Source organism: Heliconius melpomene, chromosome 21, assembly GCF_056956725.1.
Source record: "Heliconius melpomene rosina isolate 202511_hmr_F chromosome 21, ASM5695672v1, whole genome shotgun sequence".
Taxonomy (NCBI): domain Eukaryota; kingdom Metazoa; phylum Arthropoda; class Insecta; order Lepidoptera; family Nymphalidae; genus Heliconius; species Heliconius melpomene.
In genome coordinates, this window is record NC_140409.1 from 11,066,948 (window position 1) to 11,092,449 (window position 25,502).

At 31.6% G+C, this 25,502-nt stretch overlaps 1 protein-coding gene across 2 annotated transcripts in view; it reads right to left on the bottom strand.

Moving 5' to 3' along the window:
- Window positions 1–25,502, bottom strand: part of LOC146527251 (glutamate receptor 1-like) — a 115,350-nt gene that overhangs the window by 21,782 nt on the left and 68,066 nt on the right. For both annotated transcript variants that reach the window (XM_085205679.1, XM_085205678.1), the window contains exons 5-10: window positions 17,012–17,265; window positions 15,724–15,873; window positions 9,398–9,604; window positions 7,313–7,420; window positions 5,510–5,732; window positions 5,323–5,411 (exon numbers count right to left, since the gene is read on the bottom strand). In XM_085205679.1, the coding sequence (XP_085061805.1) occupies window positions 5,323–5,411; window positions 5,510–5,732; window positions 7,313–7,420; window positions 9,398–9,604; window positions 15,724–15,873; window positions 17,012–17,265 (1,031 nt within the window). The remainder of the gene's footprint in view (window positions 1–5,322; window positions 5,412–5,509; window positions 5,733–7,312; window positions 7,421–9,397; window positions 9,605–15,723; window positions 15,874–17,011; window positions 17,266–25,502) is intronic.

Here is a 25,502-nt window from a genome sequence, read left to right on the forward strand (position 1 = left end):
CCATATAGATTGCATATTATTTTAAACTACTTTATTCCTTGAATATAAATTTCCTTGTAGTCAAAGAATGGTGGAGGTAATAAACGAGGTGGGATACTAGATGTATTATTTAATCTTATTTTGTGATTATAAAGCTATAAAGGTGGATTGCGCTTCAGAAATACGAGTGGAGAGATTGAAGTAGCTTATGCGAAACATAAGTTATTACCATAATGAAATATTGATTTTTATTTAGGTGCATTTCCATACAAAAGCCTTATATTTTCAAGTACTTAGTACTAATATTTCAGTATGTTTTTCATGAATGAGACACTTTTGTAAAGTTAATAATAATTTGAAGTTAGAATGTACATATAATCTCCTTAAACTGATCTCGTCGTAATCGTACTCTACTATGAAATATGTTACACACTGAACTAATATAATTAATATTTAATTAATAAGTCGATTCTCTTAATTAGTTTTAATTAATCAATAGGAAGAATCATTTAATATTGTGTAAATTAGCTTTCAAAATTTAATCAATATCGGACAACACTATGATAACTCGAAAGTCTTACGAGCTATTTAATATAAATTTTAATTCATCATTTTCAAAGATATAAATAAAAATAAATATTAAATCAGCCTCACGCTGTATCCTACACGCAGCAGGTTAAGCAGAGAGAACGTAGTGTCAACATACTCCGTTTCCATACATGAATAAAAACAATAATAATTTCAAACTTTATCTAATAAAAGTTGACTTTATCTAGAATCTCATATTATATAAGTTTGGAAAGCTATGATTAAAACGGAAGTTCCTATGAATAATATTTAAATAGGTAGAATGAACACTATTTCTAGCACATCTACGAATGCGTGTTATCTCGTTTATAAACGACGTAGTTGAGCTCACCCGGATATTAAATCCTTGGAGCTGAAACAAGCGGGTGAAGCTCAAAGACAGCGACTGTTTATATGTAGAACACAATTCGGGAAGTTGTAGTAAAAATTTGATTACTATTAAATACAAAGGAGGCTTTGTGTAATCGTATACGTTGTTAATTTATCAAAGTATATTGGATATAAATCAAATTAAATCAGCTTCACGCTGTCGGCATGGGAAACTAGTGTTAAGACACTCCGTTCCCCACTTTCTTGCTGAATTCTGGAGGCATTACGTGTTGAGTGGCAGAACTCAACGCCGCGCTCTGCCTCGACACCAGAGCGAAGAAATGGAAATATAAACGTAAATAAATATTTCACTTCCTCGAGTAGGGATCGAACCCACAACCATCGCGTTTAAATATATATTTTTATTTATTTCAAAAATAAATAAAAATATTTACTTGCCTATAAAAACTATCATATTAAAACTGCACTTTTACCTGCCTGTGACAGTATCAAAATATATTAAATAAACATTTCCTGTATAATTTCGAACGTGCTCTATATTTACCGATAGTAGCGTATGTTTTTATAACTGAACTAATATTTATCTATAAAATATATAAATATTTTTAGCTTAGATTACTTGTAAATATTGGTATACAAAATGTACATATATTGTTTATATATTTGTGTACTTTATTTACATTTAGCTTAATATATTATTTTCTATGTTTTTATGTTTTTATATATTATTCTTAACGTTACTTAACAATTGATTGTGGATGCGATGGTGGTGGGTTCGATTTCGACACTGAGAAATGCTTATTAATTAATACAGATATTAATACCAGAGTATGCTCTGGTCTGGTGTATATCGGTGGGTTATACCACCAGTTGAAATGCAGGACATTCATTGAAGAAAAAAATATACCAAAAAACTTCTATTGAAATGCCGTTGCCAAACCGCTGTATCGATCTTGATGTTTGGCACAGACATTACTTATAGTCTTGCAAACTGAGTACATTTAGTGCAGAAAAAAGTAAATAAGATATATTCGTACTGCGGTAGCACAATAAGTAAATTGAAAGGTTCATAAAAATATTTACTTTTTAAAGTTTTATTGTCGTATATAAAAAAAAAATTGAAATATTTTTTAAAGTAAATTTTGAATGCAGAATTCTTAATCTCATTTCTAATTTATTATGTCATAATATAATTTATTTTGGAAAGCAATCGGTGAATTTTTATAAAAAAGCTGAATACGACAGAAATATTCCATAGCAAAATTCATATAAAATAGCAATTTTTTTTATTTTTAAACATAAAATTAATAAAAATAACGTATATTTTTCACAGACTCAAACCCAGAAAACAAGGAAAAATCTATTATCTTAAGTAAACACATCTGACTGTATATAGACGGCATAAAAAAGAGCTAAAATTCTTAAGGTTTCCTTTTGTCCTTAATAACTAGTATACTTGCCCGGACATCTGATGTCACTTTATGCTCCTTTAATTAGATCTTTATTTCCTTCTACAGCTGTGTAATATGGTCCGCGTACGGGGGCCAACATCTTAAGAGAAGTCCTAGTAAGCTATTATATACCTTATTGATATATGAATAAGACACACGTGTAGAACCGCATGTACGTACATAAATAGCTTGGAGAACGCCCAAAACAAATTAGGAGTTGCTTTTGTTCAATAGCAAAAAACCTTTGCGGTACTGTTGTTCACAAAGTAAAAAAAAAATATTTAAGTATTGGAAAATTGTTTAGCTATATTTATAAAAAAATATTTGTATTGACCTACTCGCTATAACGCTGTTCTTTTCTTTTTGTTGTAAAAGTAATTTACTTTTTATAAATTACACTTCTTTTTCAGCTTAACATTTGCCTATAACCAGAGCGAAGCCATGGCAATGTTAATGTTATCCATACCTATATTATAAATTCGAAAGTAACTCTGTCTGTCTGTCTGTCTGTCTGTCTTTTCCGCAATCAGGGCCAAACCGCTAATTTAATTGTGATAAAATACTCATATAGAGATACTTGTGGGTCCCGGGATGAACATAGGATACTTTTTTTTTCTCATATTTGTAATATTTTCGTTATATACCAATATATTAAAATAATTAATTTGACAAGGAATTTATTCCGCCATGTTAATAACAATCGTCGCTACGCGTTGCTAAGCAACGGCTTGCAAAGTTTGCTGTTTTAAGAAAACGTCACCCACAGTGAGTTTGCTTAATGCATACATGGCGCGCGCCGATATAGATTTGTATACATTAACAAAAATTAGATGATTTCTATAATTTGATATTCATCCTTATGAAAATAAATATAATAGTCACTTTTAGCATTTCATCTAGATGGAAATTATAGTTTACTGTATAACATTCTAATAAATAATTAAGGAGATGTCATTGATTCCAAATGAGCTAGCCTACGGGCGGCATAGTATGACCGACGCGAACGGGCAGATGAGTTTGATGGTTTTGTAATTTTTTATATATTTTCGAATTACTACTATTTTGTATTTAATTATTTGCTTATCTCAGTTCGGTTATCTATACCGATGTTATACACTTAAAATATCGTAATTTTAATCATTTGAGATTTTATTTAATATTGTTCGCAAAAATTAATAATTATTTAATATAGAAAAATGTTTAGTACGCGCGCACAGCAAACTTTAGGTTTTTTTTTCTAATATTAAGAATTTCCTTTAGTTACTTTTACTTCTTTGGTTTGTTCATTTCGGTTACTCAGATATTTTTTCTAATAATAAATCTCCACTTATTATTATTTTTTAACTTATTTTAATGATTTAGGCTTATATTTTCGCGGGCGTAGCCGCGTCCGGGCCCACTAGTCTATATATATAAAATCGAAAGGTCACTCACTCATCACGAAATCTCAGAAACTACAAGTGCTAGGAATCTCAAATTTTGCATAGGAGTTACTTATAGGACGTAGGTGCTCGCTAAGACGGGAATTTGCAATATTCGTCTTCTAAGGGGTTGTTTTTGGGGTCGAAAGTTTGTATGAAAATTCGTTACTACAAATGCTAGGAGTCTCAAATTTTGCATAGACGTCACTAGGACGTAGTCATGGAGACAGAAATTAATAATAACAGTTCACGCGTGTGAAACCGCGAGCGGGCCGCTAGTTTCTAATATTTACAATATCGTATAAATCGATGGTTACATGATGAGTTTTTATAAAATCGCTTTGTGTTTGAATATTCGAACATTTGTATTTAAAGAAGTTCAGTAAAAACCGATAGTAAATAAATACAAAAAAAAAAAACAATACCCTACGTACCCACACAGAAACAGACACCGTAATACACGTACGTACGTATTGTATTAAAAAGAACAAATGTATTCAAAGCTCGGATGTGCAGATTTAGATAAATGGGCAATCGTTTTCTGGCAACGTTCTTTCAACCCATCCATAACTGGATAGAAAATGAAAACCAATAAACAGGCGAGTTATCAAACATGGCGCCGTTGTTGCGCAAACTTTATACAAAATTGCATTCGGTTAAAAAGTCAGCCTGCGATACATAGAAGAAGCAATAAACTGCATTATTTCATACTAGAGTACAAATCCCTTTGTGGTCGCGCAGACAGTAGACGCGACTTATTAAAAATATTTCGAATACTGCAGATGCTGACCGAACGGCATTTGCGGTATGGAATATGCGGTTCGAAGAATGTTTGTTATAATTTTTAGATTCAACTGGAATTGGAAGGTGGCATTTGGAAGGTTAACATGTTTGAAATAAAATTTTGGTGTTTATAAATCTGTGTTTCTACGGTTAAATATCTAGATAAAATTTAGTAATATATTATGTAACATTAGCATTAGTACCTTATTATTGTAAGTTAATTCTTTAAAAAGAAATATATTTAGCGGACATTTTATTTAAATATAATATTTTTTTATATTATATTATGAAACATTCAATTTATATACAAAATATTGAAAATTATTAATCACACTATATTTTTATTACAAATTGTTCGCCGTCTTGTCTGAAGTCTACGCTCAACTTTAGACAAACTCTAAGTGTATGTTGCTACGGTTAATGGAATAGAGATTTATTCTTACCGCACGTGCTTTCCTCTCAGTACAAATTTAATTCAGTTTCTTTGACTAAATGAAGAATATGCGATTTTCTTGAGTCTTTGTTTTAAGAAATAATTTTAAATTACATTCTGTTAACTGAATTTCATTTATTTGCGTATTTTGTTCTTATATATCAATATTATTAATACTTAATATAATTTCATATATCTAATTTATAATTATTTTTTATATATAAGTAAAATTTATGAAAAACTGTCGGCGCTAGGTTCCACCACTTAGAGATTAATATGATATATTATAAAACATAGTTATTATTTATAAATTCTTCATAATGTATTAAAAACTCACCTTTCTGAAAACTTCTCCAACGATTCCAGTCCAGATATGGTGGGATAATTCTTTACCAAATTGCCCATCCCTTACTAGTCGAATTTCATCTACAAAATGAATGACAATATTAATTTGCTTAAGATTTAACATAGTATTTACCACTTTTGGCTATTATACAAGTATTTTTAGATAGGTATTCACGTACATTTGATCCCAAGTTTAGACGCCACTACATCTGCAAGGTCCTTGCAAAATCCATGAAACTGATCCTTGTGACCATACTCTGGCTGTTTCAGCATCATGAAAGGTTCTTGCAGAATGGTTGATATTATATAAGTTTTATTAGTATCATACGATATGGGTGAATGTAGCTGAACGTGTCTTGGAGTACTGAGGGTCAATCCTTGTTTGTCTGTCCATGTCGCCACCTAGTAAAAATGTATGAAAATAATCAAATTTTCCACAATTTTTAATTATTTTACCTTTTTTTGTACCTTCTAATTATTATGAATAGATGTTTTGCAGGTGGCATGGATATGATTAATCATTATTTTTATAAATTAATTAGAAAAACCAAATTTGTTTTAATAATTAAAGCAAAAAACTGAAATGAAACTTGAAATATTTTTATTAAATCAATTGTAAGCAATTTTCCATTGAATTTCTATATGCAAAACAACTTCAAGTGATCGAAGTTTTGAGTGGTACTCTAGTGTAGCTAGGATATATATCCTTTAAAATTGATGAGTCTTGTCCAAGATCTGAAAGCCTGGATGTTCGCAATCTCCGGAGTCAAACTTTGATCTCGTACATTAATGATGTCTGTGAGATTAGTGCGATCTGGCTATACAAGACTACGAGTTTGTATTTAGAATCCACTGGTTGTTAATTCTAATTGATTCTGTAATTCTATATTCTTCTCGTAATTCTATACTAATGAAACGTAGCGTGTGTCATTAGAAGATAGTAGCGATGATAGAGTGTTGCCGTTGTGTATTGTATGCTATACGATTCGAACAAATGATATGGTAGAGCACAATTTGCATTTGTTATTTTTAATGTTAAATTATAAAGTTGCGAAATTAAACCTAATAACTGTTTTTTTTTATACTTGTTGTTACATTTGCATATGAAAATAATTATTATCTGTTTTCTTGTAGAATGCTCATCTAATACTCAGAAGTATATATTAACTAGTCTCCAAAACTTGTTAAATTTATGTTTAGGCAAAAAATAATATATTATAAAGGACTTTATTAAAAATATTTTCCTCGATTAAAAATTTCACATCGATCTTACAACACGTAGACTTACTTTGAAACATTGATTTATGGACTTTGAGAAATCATTACTTAGTTGTAGCAAGTTGTAAAATGAAGTTCAAATTAGTCTTCACGAAAGGTGCCTCGTGATGCCAAAAGTTATTTAAGTGCAGAGTTACAACAATGTTAGGCAGTTTCTTTTTATTTTCAGTTTTTTTAGCTTCACGCTTTATTCCGTATATCATGTAGCAGGATAAGCAGAGAGAGGCAAGTGTTAAGACACTAAGAAACTCAACGATACCAGAACGAAGAAATGAAAATATTGAATATTTCATTTCATCAAGTGGGAATCTAACACACAAACTGTCATACGCTTGACATACGCTTATTCCCCTACGCCACGAATGGCCTCTGCCTCACCTCGGCCTCGATTTTAATTAAATTGAATTACAATATCTTTTCCTCGATTTCTTATGTTAATTATTTCTATTGACATGATATCTTTATTATTTTGAAAATAAAATGTAAATGACAATTATTATATTTTTTAAGTAAATAACTCTGTAATATATATATAAAAAAAAACAATAAATATAAAAAAATTAAACAAGATACTTCAATTATTCGACAAAAGAAAGAAAAGAGTAACGACACTATTTCATCTTTAAGAAACTTCAGCTTAAAATTTATAGTCTCAACAACGTTTTACACTGTATTTTTTATGTTGCACATAAAAATATACTGACTTTCATCATAGCACTCTGGACGGTCATCTCGACGACGTGAAGCGTGAAGTTACAGCGGTGCCCTTCTTCATTGAAAGAAATATTCCCAGTAAGACCCTCAATATCAGTCTGAAAATAAAAATTGTTTAGAATCATATTTTTCCATATTATTCCATATATACGATGGTAGTCAGTCCGAAATTCCCACATAGCAGAGTAGGCAGAGGGAACCTAGTGTTAAGATACTCCGTTGTAATGGCGTGCTTGTGCCCCTGTGCCATCAATTTTAATATTCTCTTAGATGCACGACCCTTCTAAAGGTTCAACTTGTTAAGCCTAAAGCTATATAACCGATCTAAGAATACATTCATTGTTAATAGAATTTATAGTTATTTTTGTCAGCTTTGATTCATTCCTAAAATAATAGCTCATTTATGTATATTTCCTATTAAGTTTTCTTAACGGAACCCTCTTTTTTGTATCACGGTAGGTCTTACTATTCGAGCGAAGAAACGAAGGTTTTTTCATTTAAAAAAGTTGTTACACAGGCACGGATTAAACCTAGAACCGACATTTAGATTTTCCACTGAGCTACGACGACTTCAGTTTTATTACGTTTTATGATAAAATACAATATATTTAACAAGTGATATTAATTCTATACGTTCTAAATAGATACTCTATGAACTTTGAGCTGTCATAAGCATAGTATTAAATTAATTTAATATGAAACTAATATTAGCTAAAATTGTGAACAACCTAAACGCATGTCAGACTACCATATAAGGGGTGAATAATAATTAAAAGTTGCTTTATAATATCGTTTGATTATATAAATATAATATTTAATTGTATTAATTCTACATATATAATTAATTTATTATAATATTATACTGTGAGGCCGTAGGGGGAATGAATTGTGTTCATTTCCTTGCCCAAATAACAAAGGAAAGCGCGGCGGTGAGTTCTACGCAACACGCAATTTTTGAAAGTTCGACTGAAAGTGGAAAACGAAGTGTCTTGACTCTAAATACCTTGGTATATGCGGAATACAGCATAAAGCTAAAAAAAATATACCATACATTTATTTATTTGCAATAACAGTTCTTGTTCAATGCAAAAGTCTTGCTAAGATTTTCTTTAAAAATATTATGCATCGACTTATTGTTTCTATTCAGTTAGAAGATTGTATTGCGATTCAACAGTGGAATGCAACTAGCATTCTTGCCACTACTTTACGCGGACTCGATGTACATATTGTATTTTTCTATGCAGTATCCTGTATTTATCAGGGTAGGCAGAGGGAACCTGGGAACCTAGTTTTAAGAAAATTCGTGACCATTAGGAGCACTATGTTTCTTTATTAGTTGTTTTAGTAATACATAGGATAAGTCAGTCTGTACAACTATATAACATTTTTTGTACAAAAAACTTTATTTTTTTTTCCCAATCTTTTGATTTAGTGTAAGACGCACATAAAATAAAGGTGGAACAGATGTCCTAAGTAATGTTACGAAGTTTGAAAATACGATAGGAAATCACTTTTTATCGAGTACCAAAGACCCTTTTGAGACTTACGGGAATGGCTACAGAGAGTCGTAAATATGTCCATACCGGCCCTTACATTTATAGTAATCACCCACATGCAACATAATGTATGGGTGATAATTATATAATACTTGGATGAAAGTTATATACTCAAAAAATATAAAAAAAATCTTCATAAATTTTGCGTATTTACGGTATAGGAGGACAGAGAATTTTAATGTATAATTTCGATACCTTTCGTTAGTTTGAAAGGCAAGCTTGATATTCAGATAGATTTATCAAAGATTTTTTAATATACTCACAAATAAATATTTTTTCGAATGGGAATCGTACAATCACTTTTTTATTTAGTTAAGAAGAAGAAGTATTCTATAGTATCGTGTATTATACGTTCTGTTATACAAAACAGTTATATAATCAGCAAAAACAGCGCCAGGCTTACATGTCACGTGTCATGTCATACAAACCAATATAGATTGGTTTCAGGCCAACCGTTCTAAGGAAAAAAAATAGTAGTATCAATTAATAATTCATAATAATTGAATAATAAATGATTACCTTTTTAATCAACCTCGATATTTTATCACCATATTCGAAGGGCACTACCCAACTTTTGCCAGGATTGCAATCAATGACTTTTGTAGAATTGGCGAGAGCAGCAGCTCTTCGAAGTGCAGTTCTGAAAGTATCAGCTTTCTTCTTCCACAGCCGACCCAAAGCGTCCATTAGAACTTGTACTCCGTCATACATTAGTGCTGTTTGCGCCTGTGAATATAATTTAATCGAAGTATATGTGTAATGATAATACACAAAAATATTAAATCGTCGACTTAGAGTGTAAACCTGCTAATAACCTAATAAGTAAACTTTCAGGACAAAAAACGGATATTGTCAGAAGGAAATGACGACTTTTAAAAAATTATAAAAATTACATATATAAAAACTTATTAAATTGTCAACACGACATATTAATAACAACTTTTTCCTTTTACTATTAACAGGAATATTTATAAAAGGATAGAATTTAACGTAATTGCAAGTAAAAGATAAAAGGAATAAACTAAGTATTTTCTAAAACAACGAGCTTTTCCCGAGGTGACCCTAGGCATCCATTAGCACCTGCACTTGGTACATTAGCGCCATTCAGCCCTGTAACCAGTTTTGTTGTTCTGCCATCGCAAAAATAGTTTTAGATCTATTACTTATTTACACCTACCGTTATATACGAGTAAATAATATATTAGTTTGCTTCAAATAATTTTAACTTAATTTTAATCCATTTTATTTGATACTTAAAAGCGACTTCGCCCGCTTAAACATATTTTTATATATTGTAGGCAAAGGATAATATATTTTTTAAATGTATATAATTTTTAATAGAGTATTCTGTGTAGTTCCTTATGGTTTTTGAGAATATGTGTAGAAATTTTCATGGTAATCGGTTGCGTAGTTCTGGCGTGAAATAGTAACAAAAAAATATTTTTTTTAATATAAATTTCAATATCTGTTACTATCATGTCGCCAATTAAAATAACATTATATAAATAAATTAGATAGGAATATATGATGTGAAAATGCTAAATAAAAATTGAATTACATATATATTTTGCATTTTTCAATAATAAATATATGCTCCTATAATATTGCATATTATTAGAAATGTATAATTGTCGACATTAGTTACATTTTTGCGATTACGCTTCCAACAATGATAAAGGATTTTTTTTAAAATTTATTGTTACAAAGCAATGGGTTTTATTACGTAAACATTAATTCTTGCATCTAAGGCAAAGTGTGGCGTTAAATTCCGCCGGGAAGTTGGGAACGGAATTGTCTACCACTAGGTTCCCAGGTTCCCTCTACTTACCTTGCTATGTGCGGGACACATCATGAAGCTGATGTAAACAATTCTTAATATGTTAAATTTATTTCATAAGTACATTTTTAATATTAGCTAAGAAATAATAAAAATTTTGACCTCAGGTAACTGAAACATTGTAGGCCTTATACGCTGTCAGGTAAAAAGACAGCTAAAAGCCGGTTGTTGCCCTGCACCCATCGGTTCCATTAGTACCTGCACTTCATCATGCATTATTAGAGACGTTCCAGCTAAGAGCTTTTCAGTCTTTATTACCTTCTATTCAATTGCATAAAAAAACACACATTTTTTTGTATTTAAGAAAACTACTTCCTTGGGTGAAATAACCAAAAACTTTTTTATTACCGACATAAAAAAAACTGTCATTATGCATGGAACACATTAGTAATCTATGAAACAAATCTCTATACTTCCTCGTAGGGAACCAAGTGCCTACTAATGTCATAATGTGAAGTAATAATTTATTCGGGTACCCACTTACGGTTTCATTAGAGAGTAGGCAAGTTAGTGAAATCTACATAAGTGTGTTATATTGAACGTTGAAATTTTCTTCAGCCATATACACCACCTCGGGGCACGCTTTACGTTGTACCCAGGGTTTGTCGTAAAATTTTGTTGATACTGTGCCTATAAAGGAGATTTATAAATATAGTCGGGAGGGCGTATTTTTTATATGCGTTTCCGTTTACCGTTTTTTATGTTCATCAATTTTTGTTTACTGAATGCTGTGTATTGTTGCAGGTAGCAATATAATAAATGTCTTGCTTGAAGTATGTGTAAGGTGCGAGTCGTGATCGAAATTTACTTTTTTATGTGATCACGCCCTTTTTTCTGTTTCTACATAAACGTTGAGGGTTCTACGTAGAAATAGCTAATAAAATGTTTATTTTATATTCATTTTATTAAGATTTCTGTAACATACGTCAAAATGTTACAGAAATTGCGTTGTCTCGCTTGAAATATAGTAGTAATAGTTGTAAGAAACTAAGCTACTTACTTTATTATTTACATTAATGATTCATTTTCTTCCAGTACTTAAGTATTGAAAGAAAATTAAGAATCAACTGCTAAAGCAATATTGAAGTTAAGGAAAACTGAGTCCAGTGTATAAATATAATTAAAACTAAAACTTAACTGCAAGGAATTATTATATTTTAAACATTTTTCATTTCTTAAATAAAAGGTATAAAAATATTAGATAGATAGATAGATAAGATTAAAAAGGATAGATGGATAGACTTAGATTTTAGATTTTTTTTCGATTATATCTAATAATTAACATATTTTGAGAACCAATCTTGGTAGCAAAATTTCATTATAATTCCCCATTTCATAATAAAGAGTTAAAATGTCGCTTCAATTACCTTTGATGGGCCTCTCTATCGTAGCATACATTATTCAACGTATGTGTTTATTATCAAAGGCATGCAATTAATGTATCAAGTGTGTTGTGTCAAGTTACCGCATCGCCCAGCCCAGTTGAGCAAAGATTTTGCATTTCCACCTTCTTATGTCTTAGGAATAAGGTTCAATTTGTTCTAGATTAATAACTTGAAAAAGTAGCTTTATTCAGATTTTATACCTTATAACGGTACACTATTAGGTTGGTTTTGCTAAATAAGCTAATTATGAAAAGGTAGTCGCATTTTCGTTCTTATACATCTCCCTACATTTCTTTGAGCAAGGTATTGTTGCGAAATTCTTTAAAATTCCTTGCGCATGCTATGCAATTATAAAAGAACATGTTGACGTAGTGATTATAAGTAACTAAAAAAACAATTAAATCCAATTATTTCTTTTTTCATAATAATAAGAAGAGAATTTAAAAGAAATGTACTCTTTCTCATATATGTGTCCAATCAGTGGTTTAAAATTTAAATTGAGGTGGTTATGGAGCTTGAAGACACACGTACTTGGTTATTTTAAATATACCATTAACTTCTTCTCCAGTTCACCCATTTTTTTTTTCAACCCTTTGCCCATTTCATGGATTATCTAAAAATATCACTGGCCTATGTTAAATGGACTATCCAATATAAAAATAATCTCTCAAATCGAACCAATACTTTGTCATATGACGTTCGACAAAACAAAATAAAAATTTCTTTGGTCATGATATTATGTTATTTTTTGATCATTGAAAGTCTGCTAGTTATATTATTATTAAAATAAATAATATTCAAACGTTATGTAAATGACAGCGGCACACTTTTGTGTAGATTTTTAAGTCTTCTTATACTATCTCTATATTAATATTTGCCCTAGCTACTGACAGGACGGGGAAAAAAAAAATCATCTAGGAGTACTATAGACGAACAAATATTTAGTTGTTTCTACTGCCTGACTTCAGACAAAGCAAAAATTTTCGCTAGCTGGTCTCTCACTCACTCTCACTAGGTTAATTCGACTTAAAAGAGTCATTTGAATCGATTCAAACTGGAATTAAAACAGTTTTTTTTAACAATTTCGTGTAAATTGATCGTTCAAGAAAATTTTAATTTCTCTTATAAGCTTATATAGAAACCGATAAATTTTATCTTGCAGTTATGTAAGGATAAATAGATCTATCGTATCGTATGTACGTTGGACTCGAATTTCTTATTATTTAAACAAATTAGTCGTCTATTGCCCCAGCACGTCGTTTTACGAGTTTAGTATAGAATAATTACCCTACGTTTTAATTATTTTCTATACTATGTCGTACCTTTAAAATTTTTTAACATAAATATAATAATGATAAAGAATATATGTATATTTAAACATCTATATTATATTTTAAAAAATCTGATGAATTCAAAAAAATACTAATACATACAATATAACGAACGTCAAATTGTTATACGATCGAAAATGGAATTAAACGCATGGTAAAGCTCTAATGAACTCGTTCGCTTTGAATGCTAATTGCACGGGTTTGCGGAGATTTTTGCTTAGCTACGATCGGGACAAAGAAATATTCATTTATATTGTTTTATCATTAACTAACGTAGAGAGTGCTAGAGTACTAGATTAAAACGAAGGTTTGTTTTTATAATGGAACTTTGGTTATTATTATACTTAGTTATTAAAAATTGTCATTCTCTTTGCTTCGGTATCGAGGCAAAGCGCGGCGTTTAGTTCCGCCGCTCTGCACGCAATGTTTTCAGAATTCGGGGGAAAGTGGGGAACGGAGTGTCTTACTACTAGGTTCCCTCTGCCTACGTTACTGTATGCATCCTACACACACACAGTGAAGCTAAAAATATATTTATATGAATTTATCCATCTTTGGTAGAAATTCAAATTGGTGTGTACTAACTAGTTTTATTGTATTTTCATAAAACAGCTTTTTTAACCTTTTCTAACGTTCCGTACTTAGTGAGAAAAAAGAACTAATAGCTAGTTTATTCAGATAAGAGAATATCTGTATAGTAAAGAAATATTTATTTTGTATTGTTCATGTTCAAAAATATTTGAAAATTATGTGAATTTACATTTTTGGTAACTGTATAAATAATTTTAATGAGATATTCTTAAATTTATTTTATTGACTCGTATAAAATACGTTCCGTACAAGCAAATTATGATAAAGGGAAAATTATTTCAATGTAATCTTATACATTCATATATATTTTCAGCTATAAAGGTTTTATTGTATGCCACATCCGGTTTTACACAGAATCCATAGCTTAATGCAAGCCCCGTGCGACGTGAGTATCCTGAAGGTAAACCTAATAATCTCTCGATCACAGTATCTACTGTATACATGGACCAAATATATATATGGATAATACGCGCAAATAGGCTTCTTATTTCAATTTTAAAATTACTAATATTAAAGAAAATTCATAGTTAAATTGAATTTAAAAAAAACCATCTTGCCTTGGCTAAAATCAAGTGCGTACATATTAAATTGCTTATAGTTAAATTAAATCGTTGATTAAATGTAATAATAGTAATATACATTGAAGTATTAATACATGTTCAGTCTCATTAAATTCTCACCGACACTACAAGTGTCAAAGACTTTTCCAATAAGGCAAATAATTGCAAAGAAGTTTTATTTACAGCAACTACGGCTATTAAGTGACGTTTACTGTATTGTTCTCGATAGCTCTGATTTCTACAAAAATGAAATTTATTTTCTTTTAGCTTATAAATTAAATTGTATAATTTACAATTACGAAAATAATACAAGAATATATATATATAAAAATATGAAAATTAAATTAATTATTTAATGTATACCATTGATATGTATAAGTGTCATTTCAATCATTATCCTATTTAGAAGGTGGATAAAAAATGACCAGTGTAAAGTCAAAAAAAATTCTTGCAGTGAATTTTTATTTTATATGTTTATTTGTAGTACTATACAAGTATATATTTGTACATAATATGTTATACTACACGAAAGCCGGTAACATTGACCCCATCCTACTCCGCTAGTCCGTTTTCTCAATGATCATAAATCTGCAAAATGCCAGGAAAAATGTTCGCAAAGTTACTGAAACAGTTCTTCGAACTATCGAGTCCATTCTTTGAAGGGTATTTAAGTCGTTTAGCTTAGTAATTGGTGTTTAAATACAAACAAAGATTGATTATTTTGTAACATTCATTTAGGTTTTTTATTTACTTTTATTGAAATGTTTTAAATTTATATTCTTAAGCTGTTACCATACTTTTTATATAACATATGACATTATAATATCATACTAATATTATAAATGTTTGTTTGTTACGGTTTTACGCCAAAACTACTCAACCAATTATGATGAAACTTTGTACTCGTTATATTAAAGTTAATTAGAATTAGAGGACATACGGACGGACGGATAAGATATTTTTTAATTAAAAATATATATATTGAAACAAATATTATCATTTGGCTATTTTTCTTTCATTAAGCAATATCTTTTACATATATAAATATATACTCGTATATATATTTACCATCCGTGAAATGAAGCTTCCAAAAGGAAAACGTTAAAAAATATATATTAATAAAAAAAACTTGAAAACTTACTGAAATAGTTCCTTTAAATCTCGAATCCATTCTCCTCAGGCCTTCCATGAAATCACGTACAATCCTACGCGTTGTATCCACTATACGGAAGCCGGTGATGTTGACCGCCCCGTACTCGGTCACCTCGTTTTCCCAATGGTCGTCCATAACCTGCAAATGAAAATGCTCTTAGTTCTAGTTATGATGTAACTGGACTACTTTCCTGGTTGGGTTCCCGGTTCATTAGTAGAATATATTTAATAAGAAGGAGACATAATATTTCATTACAATTTTTAAATATACTGTCAATTAATTAATAATATGTAAATATTAAAATAGCCATAAAAGAAATGATATCGTATTAAAGCAATGTTCCTCTAAAAGTCGGCAATAAACTAGAAACAAATATATGAACGTAGCGAAATTCCAACCCCCTAATTTTAATGTTTTATCTTTCTATCCAAAATGCGGATTATACTTTTTAAAGTCTTATGAATATTTAGTACGTTATGAGTCTAGTTGTGGGCTCAATCTCCATTTGAGGAAATTAAATATTTATTTCAATTTATGTTTTTGTTTCTTCGCTCTGGTGTCTAGGCAAAACGCGGCGTTGATTACCGCGATTCAACACGCAAGAGTTTGGCGGAAAGTGGGGAACAGAGTGTCTTAACACTAGGTTCCCTCTGCCTACTCTGCTGTATGTACAGAGTGAAGCTGATTTAATTTATTTTGAATTCTTTACTGTAAAGGAAAAAAATAACATTGAACGAGGCGTAAGAGGCTTTTAGGTGCAACCATAAACGCGACCGTTGTAAGTTCGATTCCCACTCAGCGAAATGAAATATTTAATATTTTCATTTCCAGTAACGACGCAAAACGCGGCGTTAAGTTCTGACACTGAACGCGAAATGATCCGAGAGTTCGGCGGAAAGTGAGTTTCTTATCTCTAGAATTATACAGGATAAAGCGTGGACGCTTTAAAAATCGAAAGGTCACTCACTCATCGCGAAACCCCAGAAACTACATGTGCTAGGAATCTCAAATTTTGCATAGGAGTTTTTTATAGGACGTAGGTGCTCGCTAAGACGGGAATTTGCAATATTCGACTTCTAAGGGGTTGTTTTTGGGGTTGAAAGTTTGTATGAAACTTCGTTACTACAAATGCTAGGAGTCTCAAATTTTGCACAGACGTCACTAGGACTTAGTCATGGAGACAGAAATTAATAATAACATAGTTCACGCGGGTGAAACCGCGAGCGGGCCGCTAGTATATCATAAACATGAATATCAGATAGATTTCAAAACTCACCAAGCCACTCAGCATGTAGTGGTACGTCCTCCTTCCCAGCTGCACTTTCCTAACGTGCTCGACCAGAATACTTTTTGCATTTTTCGCGTTGCAATCCAACACTATCCTCTTGTTACTCCAACGGTCGAATTGTTCTAACGCTAGTAGGAAATCTATCGCGTCGGTTGCATTGTAAATACGCTTCACTATGGTTATTTTGAAAGCTGTTTTACCGGGTTGCATCGTTTGGTATAGCTGTTGTAAGCGGAGCAAGCCTAGAATTAAATTTTTATAGTGAATATACTCGTATATAGTAATTTGTAAAAGTATAGTAAGTAAAGTAAATGGCGCGGGGGCACAAGTTCAATTTCCACTCGAGGAATTAAAATATTTATAATTTTCATTTTCTCGCCCTGCTAACGAGGCAAAGCTCGAGGTTGAGTTCTGCTACTCGACCCTCAATGCCTCCAGAATTCGGCGGAGAGTGGGGAACAGAAGTGTCTTATTGAGAATGGAGTGTCTTAACACTAGGTTTCCAGGTGCTCTCTACCTACCCTGGTCTGTGCGAGATGCAGCGTGAAGCCATAAAAAAACATCCAGTAAATTATATATGTATGAATGTAAGGGTTTTATTATTTTCAACCTAACTATTAAAATGTTATATTATTTTTTATATAATTATAAGATTGTGTAAAATGAAAACAAAATTCGATAATCCATTATTAATAAAATTCATTAAGTATGAAAATAATTCTTCACATAGTTGAGAACGTCTCATCAATCCAAACACAGAACTAAATCGGTAGAACTTTATTTCAAAGGTAATCCCAAAGCATAGGTTTACAGTTCCCAAACTACAAGCAGTTGGCAAACTCTGAATTAGATGAAAGATAGAAAAGGAACTTGTTCCTCTTTTTAAACTTCCCACATTCTTGAAAATAGCTCGAACAGTTTTGGAGGGATCGATGTTTTCATCTTTAAAATGCTTTTCATTTCAACAAATGATACTACGTAGACATCGTAAGTACACTTACTTCACATTTCTATTTCCTCCTCTTAACGAAGCGTCATTTAATGTTATTTGATAAGTTATATAGGTCTTTATAAATACATTTTTAAGTTAATATTTTATGTTACTAAAAAATTCTTTGAAAATTGTGAAAAATTTTCGTCAAATTAAAAGGCACAGACGATATTTATTTAACATGTTTAGTACAATTTTGTAGTAATTAAAATAATAAACACCAAAACTATAATAAATTTTATATTAATTTAAAGAAAACATAATATCAATTTCCTAAGACGTACACAAATTGTCAATATTTAATTTATTAATGCAAAACATTTTTTTCTACATTAAATTTCACTAATTTAAACTTTGAAGTTTTTATTTAATGGATTGTACATGTTTATAGGTTGTGGTTTCGATTCCCAATCGAGGAAACAAAATATTTATTACTTCCATTTTCTTCGCTCTGGTGTCGAGACAAAACGTGGCGTTAAATTCCACGACTTAATATGCAATACCTCCAGAATTCCACGAAAAATGGGGAAAATTATTTCAACACTAGTTTCCCTCTACTAAAAATGCTATCGGTTTCTTAGATTTTCAACAGGCATGGAAACAGAAAAGAATCATCGGCTGCGATAAAATTTATACGTTTGTCTCTTTTCACTCCCCCCTCCGTTGGCCAACCCCAGTTATTACATCCGAATTGACAAAAACTTCGTTGAGTAAGATTATTATACACTGTGACATTTATATATGTTGTATAGGAAATTGCATTTTTCATTTTATTCTGTTCGTTTTCATTTTCAATATTTTTATTTCACTTTATTATTGATTTTTAATTTTTTTTATAAAATATATCGGAAAAAAAAGCCGGACGAAGACAAAATAATTCCCTAGTGCTCTGTAAACAAATAAATACCCCTACGGCGTTCTACGTAGGTACATATATGTATTTCAGTACTCCTAAACCGATTCGAATCCATGTGAATTTCATCGAATTAAACGCCCCATATAATATAAGCGATACGAAAAAAGGACAAAGCGTGCTCGGAAAAGGCAAAAAATAAAATCTGTTTTTCTCTGCGGAAAAGCCTTGAGTTGCTATTACGTATTCTCGTATGTTATACGATAGGTACTTTTCGACGTAAGGTTCTCTCCATACTTTTTACAAGAGAATCGGTTTCTATATAATGATTGCTATAACTATTTATTGAGGCAGTCGTGGCGCAGGGCCACAAGGGTGTGACTGTCGCGATGGTGACGTACAGGTTGTGAGTTCGACCCCCTTTTGAAGGAATGAATTATTATTTATTAATATTCTCATTTCTTCGTTATGGCACTAAGGCAAAATACCCGGCAACTCAATAAGCAATGTTTTGAGAAATTTAGCAGAAAGTTAACACTAGGTGCCGTCTGCCTACCCTTAAACAACTCGTCCTTTATACAGCGTATAGCTCATTTGATTTATAACTATTTATGTATTTGCTTGTTTGTGACAAAAATGAAATGCTGGAGGATAAATAATTTTATGAATGAATAAAAACGAAGCTCAATAAACTGGTAACTTACAAAAATTCTTCGAAAAAAAAATTCCTTTTGAGCATTTTCTTTTTAGTATTAATCCCAGTGTTACAATAAGCTGAACGTTATTGTAAACGATACAATTGTTTTGATTTTACTTACCTTTTTCTTTGTATTTATCCGTAAAAAGGAAAATATTTCATGTTTTAAACAACATCATTCTTAAGTATGAATTTGTTAATTGAAATACTTATGATTTCTTTTTTCTGTTCCTACTCTGCCACAGCCTGAAGACGCTATAGCAGAGTAGGCAGAGGCAGCCTAGTGTTAAAACACTCCACTACATAATATATACGTTTTTATATTTTTTCAAGAAAAAGTATCCTATGTCCTTTTTAATACCTCTAAGAATATGTTTACAAAGTTCCAAGGGAAGTTGAAAAGCGTAATAAACAAACTGACCGTTGAAGGCGTAATAACCAAACTTACATACACATTTATAATAATAGTACGATTTATACACATACAAAATAAAAATAAAACAAAGTCGTACATCGTACATACAATGAACGGATTTTAATAAAACAACGTACGCTTTCGTCCGTTAGTACAAAATACACATAACGGAGAAAAAACAAAATGACCACCGAAATCCCGTTGCGATGAATTTCAATCGAGCGTTTTTAACCGAAATCCGTTACAATCCCGGTCCTGATTTTCACTGAATAAATCGAATTACAACCTCCTTAATCCCTTTATCCAAAACTGTTTCGATGTTAAGAGACAAATGTGCGGGTTAAACTTTCGACGAGACTATTTGCGACATGTGGCGTTTTCAACTGGCGACCCTTGAGGTTGAACCACTCGACTAATGGCGTACGGTTACAATATTAATTATAAGTTATATTTTTTATATATATGATGGCCAAAACAATTTTACCCGTTTTCGATGTTAGGCTAAATATTATATTTATTTAAATTTATATTTCCATTTTTTCGCTCTGGTGTAGAGTCAAATCGCGGCGTTAAATTCTGCCATTCAACACCTCCTCGCAATGCCTCCAGAATTCAGCAGAAAGTGGGGAACGGAGTGTTTTAGCACAAGGTTCTCTCTGCCTAGGGTAGGCGGTATTGTTTTCTTCTTCATGTACAGACATCGATTAGTGTCGATTTTATTATACGTATAAATTATTTTTTTTAATGTCGTAGTCGAACATAAATAATAGTAGTCGCTACTATTCTATCACTTATGTATTAAAAATTATAATCTCAAATAAAGAAAACAAAATCAATTGTTCTACATATATAGTGATAACTATATCATTCTTAGTATAACATATATATATCGGTAGTCCTCTCTGCGCATATATAATATCTCCTTCACACCTTCTAACATAATAGGTCCCCCTCGTGGGTCCTCTGAATTCGGGCCTAACTATATCTGAATATATCGAGTGGTGCCGGTAATATCTACTAAATAATTATATATTCTCTAGACAAAGCGTTGGTAGCGACTAATACCGCAAGCTATATTAATTCTCATATGAGATTTCGTAATTGATTAATGATGTGTAAGTTTGGGATGTATGAAAGTTATTTTTATCCCTCAGAAAAGTTCGTTATTATATTGAGCAAGTAGGGAAATTTTAATAAGAAATCTTAAAAAGGAAGACATTTGTAAAGTTAATCTAGACCACGAAAACGAAAATATTTTTATAAATATTTTTTAATATAAAAAAATCGATCTCATAGTTATCATGTAAATGGTAGGTGGGGACTATTATCTAAGAAGATTAGATTATGCTTAAAATCAGCTTCACGCTATATCCCGCACGAAGCAGGTTAGGCAGAGGGAACCTTAAGACACTCCGTTTCCCACTTTCTGCCGAATTCTGGAGGCATTGCGTGTTGAGTTGCAGAACTCAACACCACGCTTTGCTTCGACACCAGAGCGAAAAATGGAAATATAAACGTAAATAAATATTTCACTTCCTCGAGTGGGGATAGAACCCACAACCGTCGTCACACACACCCTTGTGCCGCTGCGCCACGACTGCCTTAGATTATATTATCTTTCGTCGATAATTTCATAAAATATTAATGAAAATAAAATTACAGTGACAGTGTAAAAAAAGTAATAAGTAAATTCTCTTATAGGAATGTAATATATACCTATAGATATATAACACATAAGGTTAACGATTCGATCGGCATAATCACCGGGTGATCATAAAGTTTTATTAAATACGAAACTTATTAAATGACTGTAATTACGCCTCGCAAAGGCCAGAATTAAAAGCTTTTTGATCGCGCTGACGTCGGCTTGCGGTTGCTCACCTCGAAAATTGGTATTGTAAGAGATTGTGCACACATTACCTACTTGAACTTCATGAAGTCATTTTGAGTGTTAAGCTGCAAAAGCAATTATGATGGAAAATCTGAGGGTTTGTCGGGCTACGTGGTTTGAAATAAAGTTTTTTGCGAGTAATAATGCTATTGAAAATATATTTTAAATCTATAACATTTTTTTAAGGTATATGTTAGTCCGGCGTTGAGTGCCGCCACTCAATATGCTAATGCCTCGTAAAAATCGTCAGAAAATGGGGAACGGAGGGTCCTTAACACTAGGTTCCGTCTGCTGCGGTTCAATAGAAAAATAAAGATGTGGTAACTAAAACTGTTTTCCCTGATGGAACGTAATTAACACAAAAGTACATTGTGAAAAACGAGTGAAGGTTTCCAGGTTTACTTTAACTCCCATTAATTTAAACTTAATTGCATATTTACTTAAGCATCTATGACTAGAAAAATATTATTTTTATTGTGCTTTGTTAAAATTTTAAATATATTAGTTACTAGCGACCCTCTTGCGGCTTCGCCCGCTTTTACTACTGTATTTTATATATTCATATAATGTATGTTTGCAAAGCACTTAAGATAATGTGAAAATTAATTATACCCTAATGCAACCCGCATTTTCGTAGTTTCAATAAGGATTTTCCAATTGTTTTACGCAGCAAGGATTTTTTAGTAGGTACCGTAATTTTAAATCTGTGCTACTAATCTTTTCAAGTACTTATTAAAATATATTTAAATGACTTTTTTTAGATAGTTAAATGACTATTTTGAAACGGAAGAAATTATAAACAAAAACCTACCTACTAATAACTACTACAACAAATATGAAACCAAATATATCGCGCTGAAATAATACATTCAACTCCAATTATCCAATACGTGCAAACGCATCTAAATCTTCGTTTGCTATAAAGGCAGGCGGGTTTTTTTTCGGAGCTTGTGGTTAATGCTGAAGAGGGTATTCTGTCCCTGATGAAAAGCAAGCACTACGTGGCTGCCTGTGAGGAAAATTAAATGGAATGCATCGGTCGGGAATCGAACCCGGGCCGCCCGCGTGGCAGGCGAGCATTCTACCATTGAACCACCGGTGTGTGTTAGGCAGGCGGGCGCGGCGGACGCGCTTGTATAACCCGTTTCGCAGCAAGGATTTTTAAAGTACTTATTAAAATTATTTTCATTTACATTAAATGGCCAACGTAACAAATATACTTTTTTATGTGCTGAGAGTAAGGGATAAGTAAAACTTGAGTCGATATAGCTGGTGTCAACGGCGTGATGTGTCAACAATTAAATTTAAAACGCGCGGAGCGCGTGCCAAGTTTCTGGGTTTCAGAACTGGCGAGCAGCACCGTGTGTTATTTTACACGAACCATTTGAAGCCACTTTTTACCTATTCGTAACTCAAAAACTATTCCACCTAAAGCTGTCATATTTAGCTCAAATATTTAGACCCCCTACCTGTATACGTGTATAAAATTTCATAAACACAGCTCAAACAGTTATTTAGATAATGACGTCCAAAAATCGTAAATTTTTAGGGGGGTGACTGACCTATAGACCTTAATGTTAACCAAGTTCCAGATGATCTAGAATGGTGAAATTTAGCATCCGGTTAAGTAATTGGGTGTATGTCAAGGGAAAAATCCGAAACTAGTATTTTTTTAAATATTTTCTTATAATTTTTCAATAAATAGATTCAATTGGGAACATTTACTTATAGCACCTGTAATGAAAGCATAGCAATCAAAGTTAATGATAACTGATTTTTAGGCATAGCGCCTGCCAACAAAATAAGAGCAATGCATTATTTATATATATTTGCTTTTATTTATGTCACACGTTAGTAAATATTTTATTTGTTTTGTAGACTAACTTCACTATTACTTACGTAAGCCATCTCAAACAACACGATGCTTTCAAGTATATTTTAAGATAAGATATGTCTCCATTTGTAGCTGAAAATGACTCTAATTTATGTCCTGAGAAAGCCTGTCATCATGTGGACTTCAAGGGCTTCACGTAATAATATAAAAATATAATAAATGGATTAACATCCTTCATTATTATTTATTACTAGCGGACGCGCGCAGCTTCGCTTGCCTATTTAAGGGTGAATTCTAATAACCCATAAAACATGTGTTCAATGAAATATTTTTAAGTCTAAATTTCAAATTTTATAATAATCGGTGGCGTTTTAAAATTTTTTCTATATAAACTTTCAACCCCTTATTTGCACCCTTAGGGGGTGAATTCTAGAAAACCATACAACATATGTTTAATTATATACGTTTAAGAGTCTGAATTTCAAATTTTATGAATATTTATGAATATTTGCACCCCTAAAGGTTCTCTCTAGGGGGGGAATAATAAGAGGGGAGAATTCTAGAAAACGATGAAATACGTGTTCAATTAAATACCTTTAAAAATCTAAATTTCAAATTTTATAAAAATCGGTGCCGATTTAATTTTTTTTCCATAAAAACTTTGAACCGCTATTTCATCTCTTTAAGGTTAACATTTTTCGAAATCCCTTCTTAGTGGATGTCCAGATTACGAAAGTAAACTTTTGTCCAAATTTAACGTTTCTACGCACAGCGGTTACGGCTGTGCGTGCGTCTTATCTCAGTCAGTGAGGACAAGTCCTTTTATATATATAGATAATTTAAACATTTTAGTACTTATTATACTAAGAGCATTTGCATAGTCGATTAACGTATTTGATATTAAATACCTGAAGAACTTTTATTAAATTAGTGAATAACTTTTACATTTTTAAATATAAATTATTATAAAAAAGATACATTTAAAAATATAAAAAAACCACTCTTCCGAGGGCGGGACAAGGGTCCAAGCCATCGGTGGCTAGGGCTCCAGAGAGAGGAACCGCCGCACAATACGTGCCGTCTCAAGTAATACTGCCTTCTGTATCCGGTTCTTGATCCAACAGCTAAGCGATAGCCTCTTAAGGTGTTGGTCGAGGCTTTTCGCTATTAAACCGTTAACCGAAACCACTATCGCCACAATGATAACAAATAACAAATTATTATAACAAATTATTATTACAATATTTAAGTACTAAGTCCTATAAGGGTTCTGTTTTATTGCTTTCGAGGTACAGAATCCTAAAACAGAAAAAAATACACTAAAAAATAAATATAAATAAAAGCTTTTAAAAAGTAATTATATTGATAGAAATATATATAAAATTTAATAATAATATACTATCTGTAAGGTCAGTCGTGGCACAGGGGCATAAAGTGTGACTGTAAAACCTGACTGGTTACTGGTTACTAGTTACTGAGTGTTTTAACACTAGGTTCTCTCTGTCTACTCCTCTGTGTGCGGGATACAGAGTGAAGCTGATTTGATTTTTATTTTGAAACATTGTCAGCCTACCAGCTATCTTAACAGAAGTAATTATAAAGTAATTATTTACAGTAAAAATTTAAGTAATTGTTAATAAAAAAATAAGAGAAAAAAAGAGAAAATTAAAAATTACTTAAACAAAATAATAAAAAAAACCAAAATGTGGTGTCGTGGGACACCAGTTAGGAACAAAGTTCGACGAACAACGAGTCCTTCGGCTAATGTAGAATCGACACAAATTGCAAAAAAAGTCGT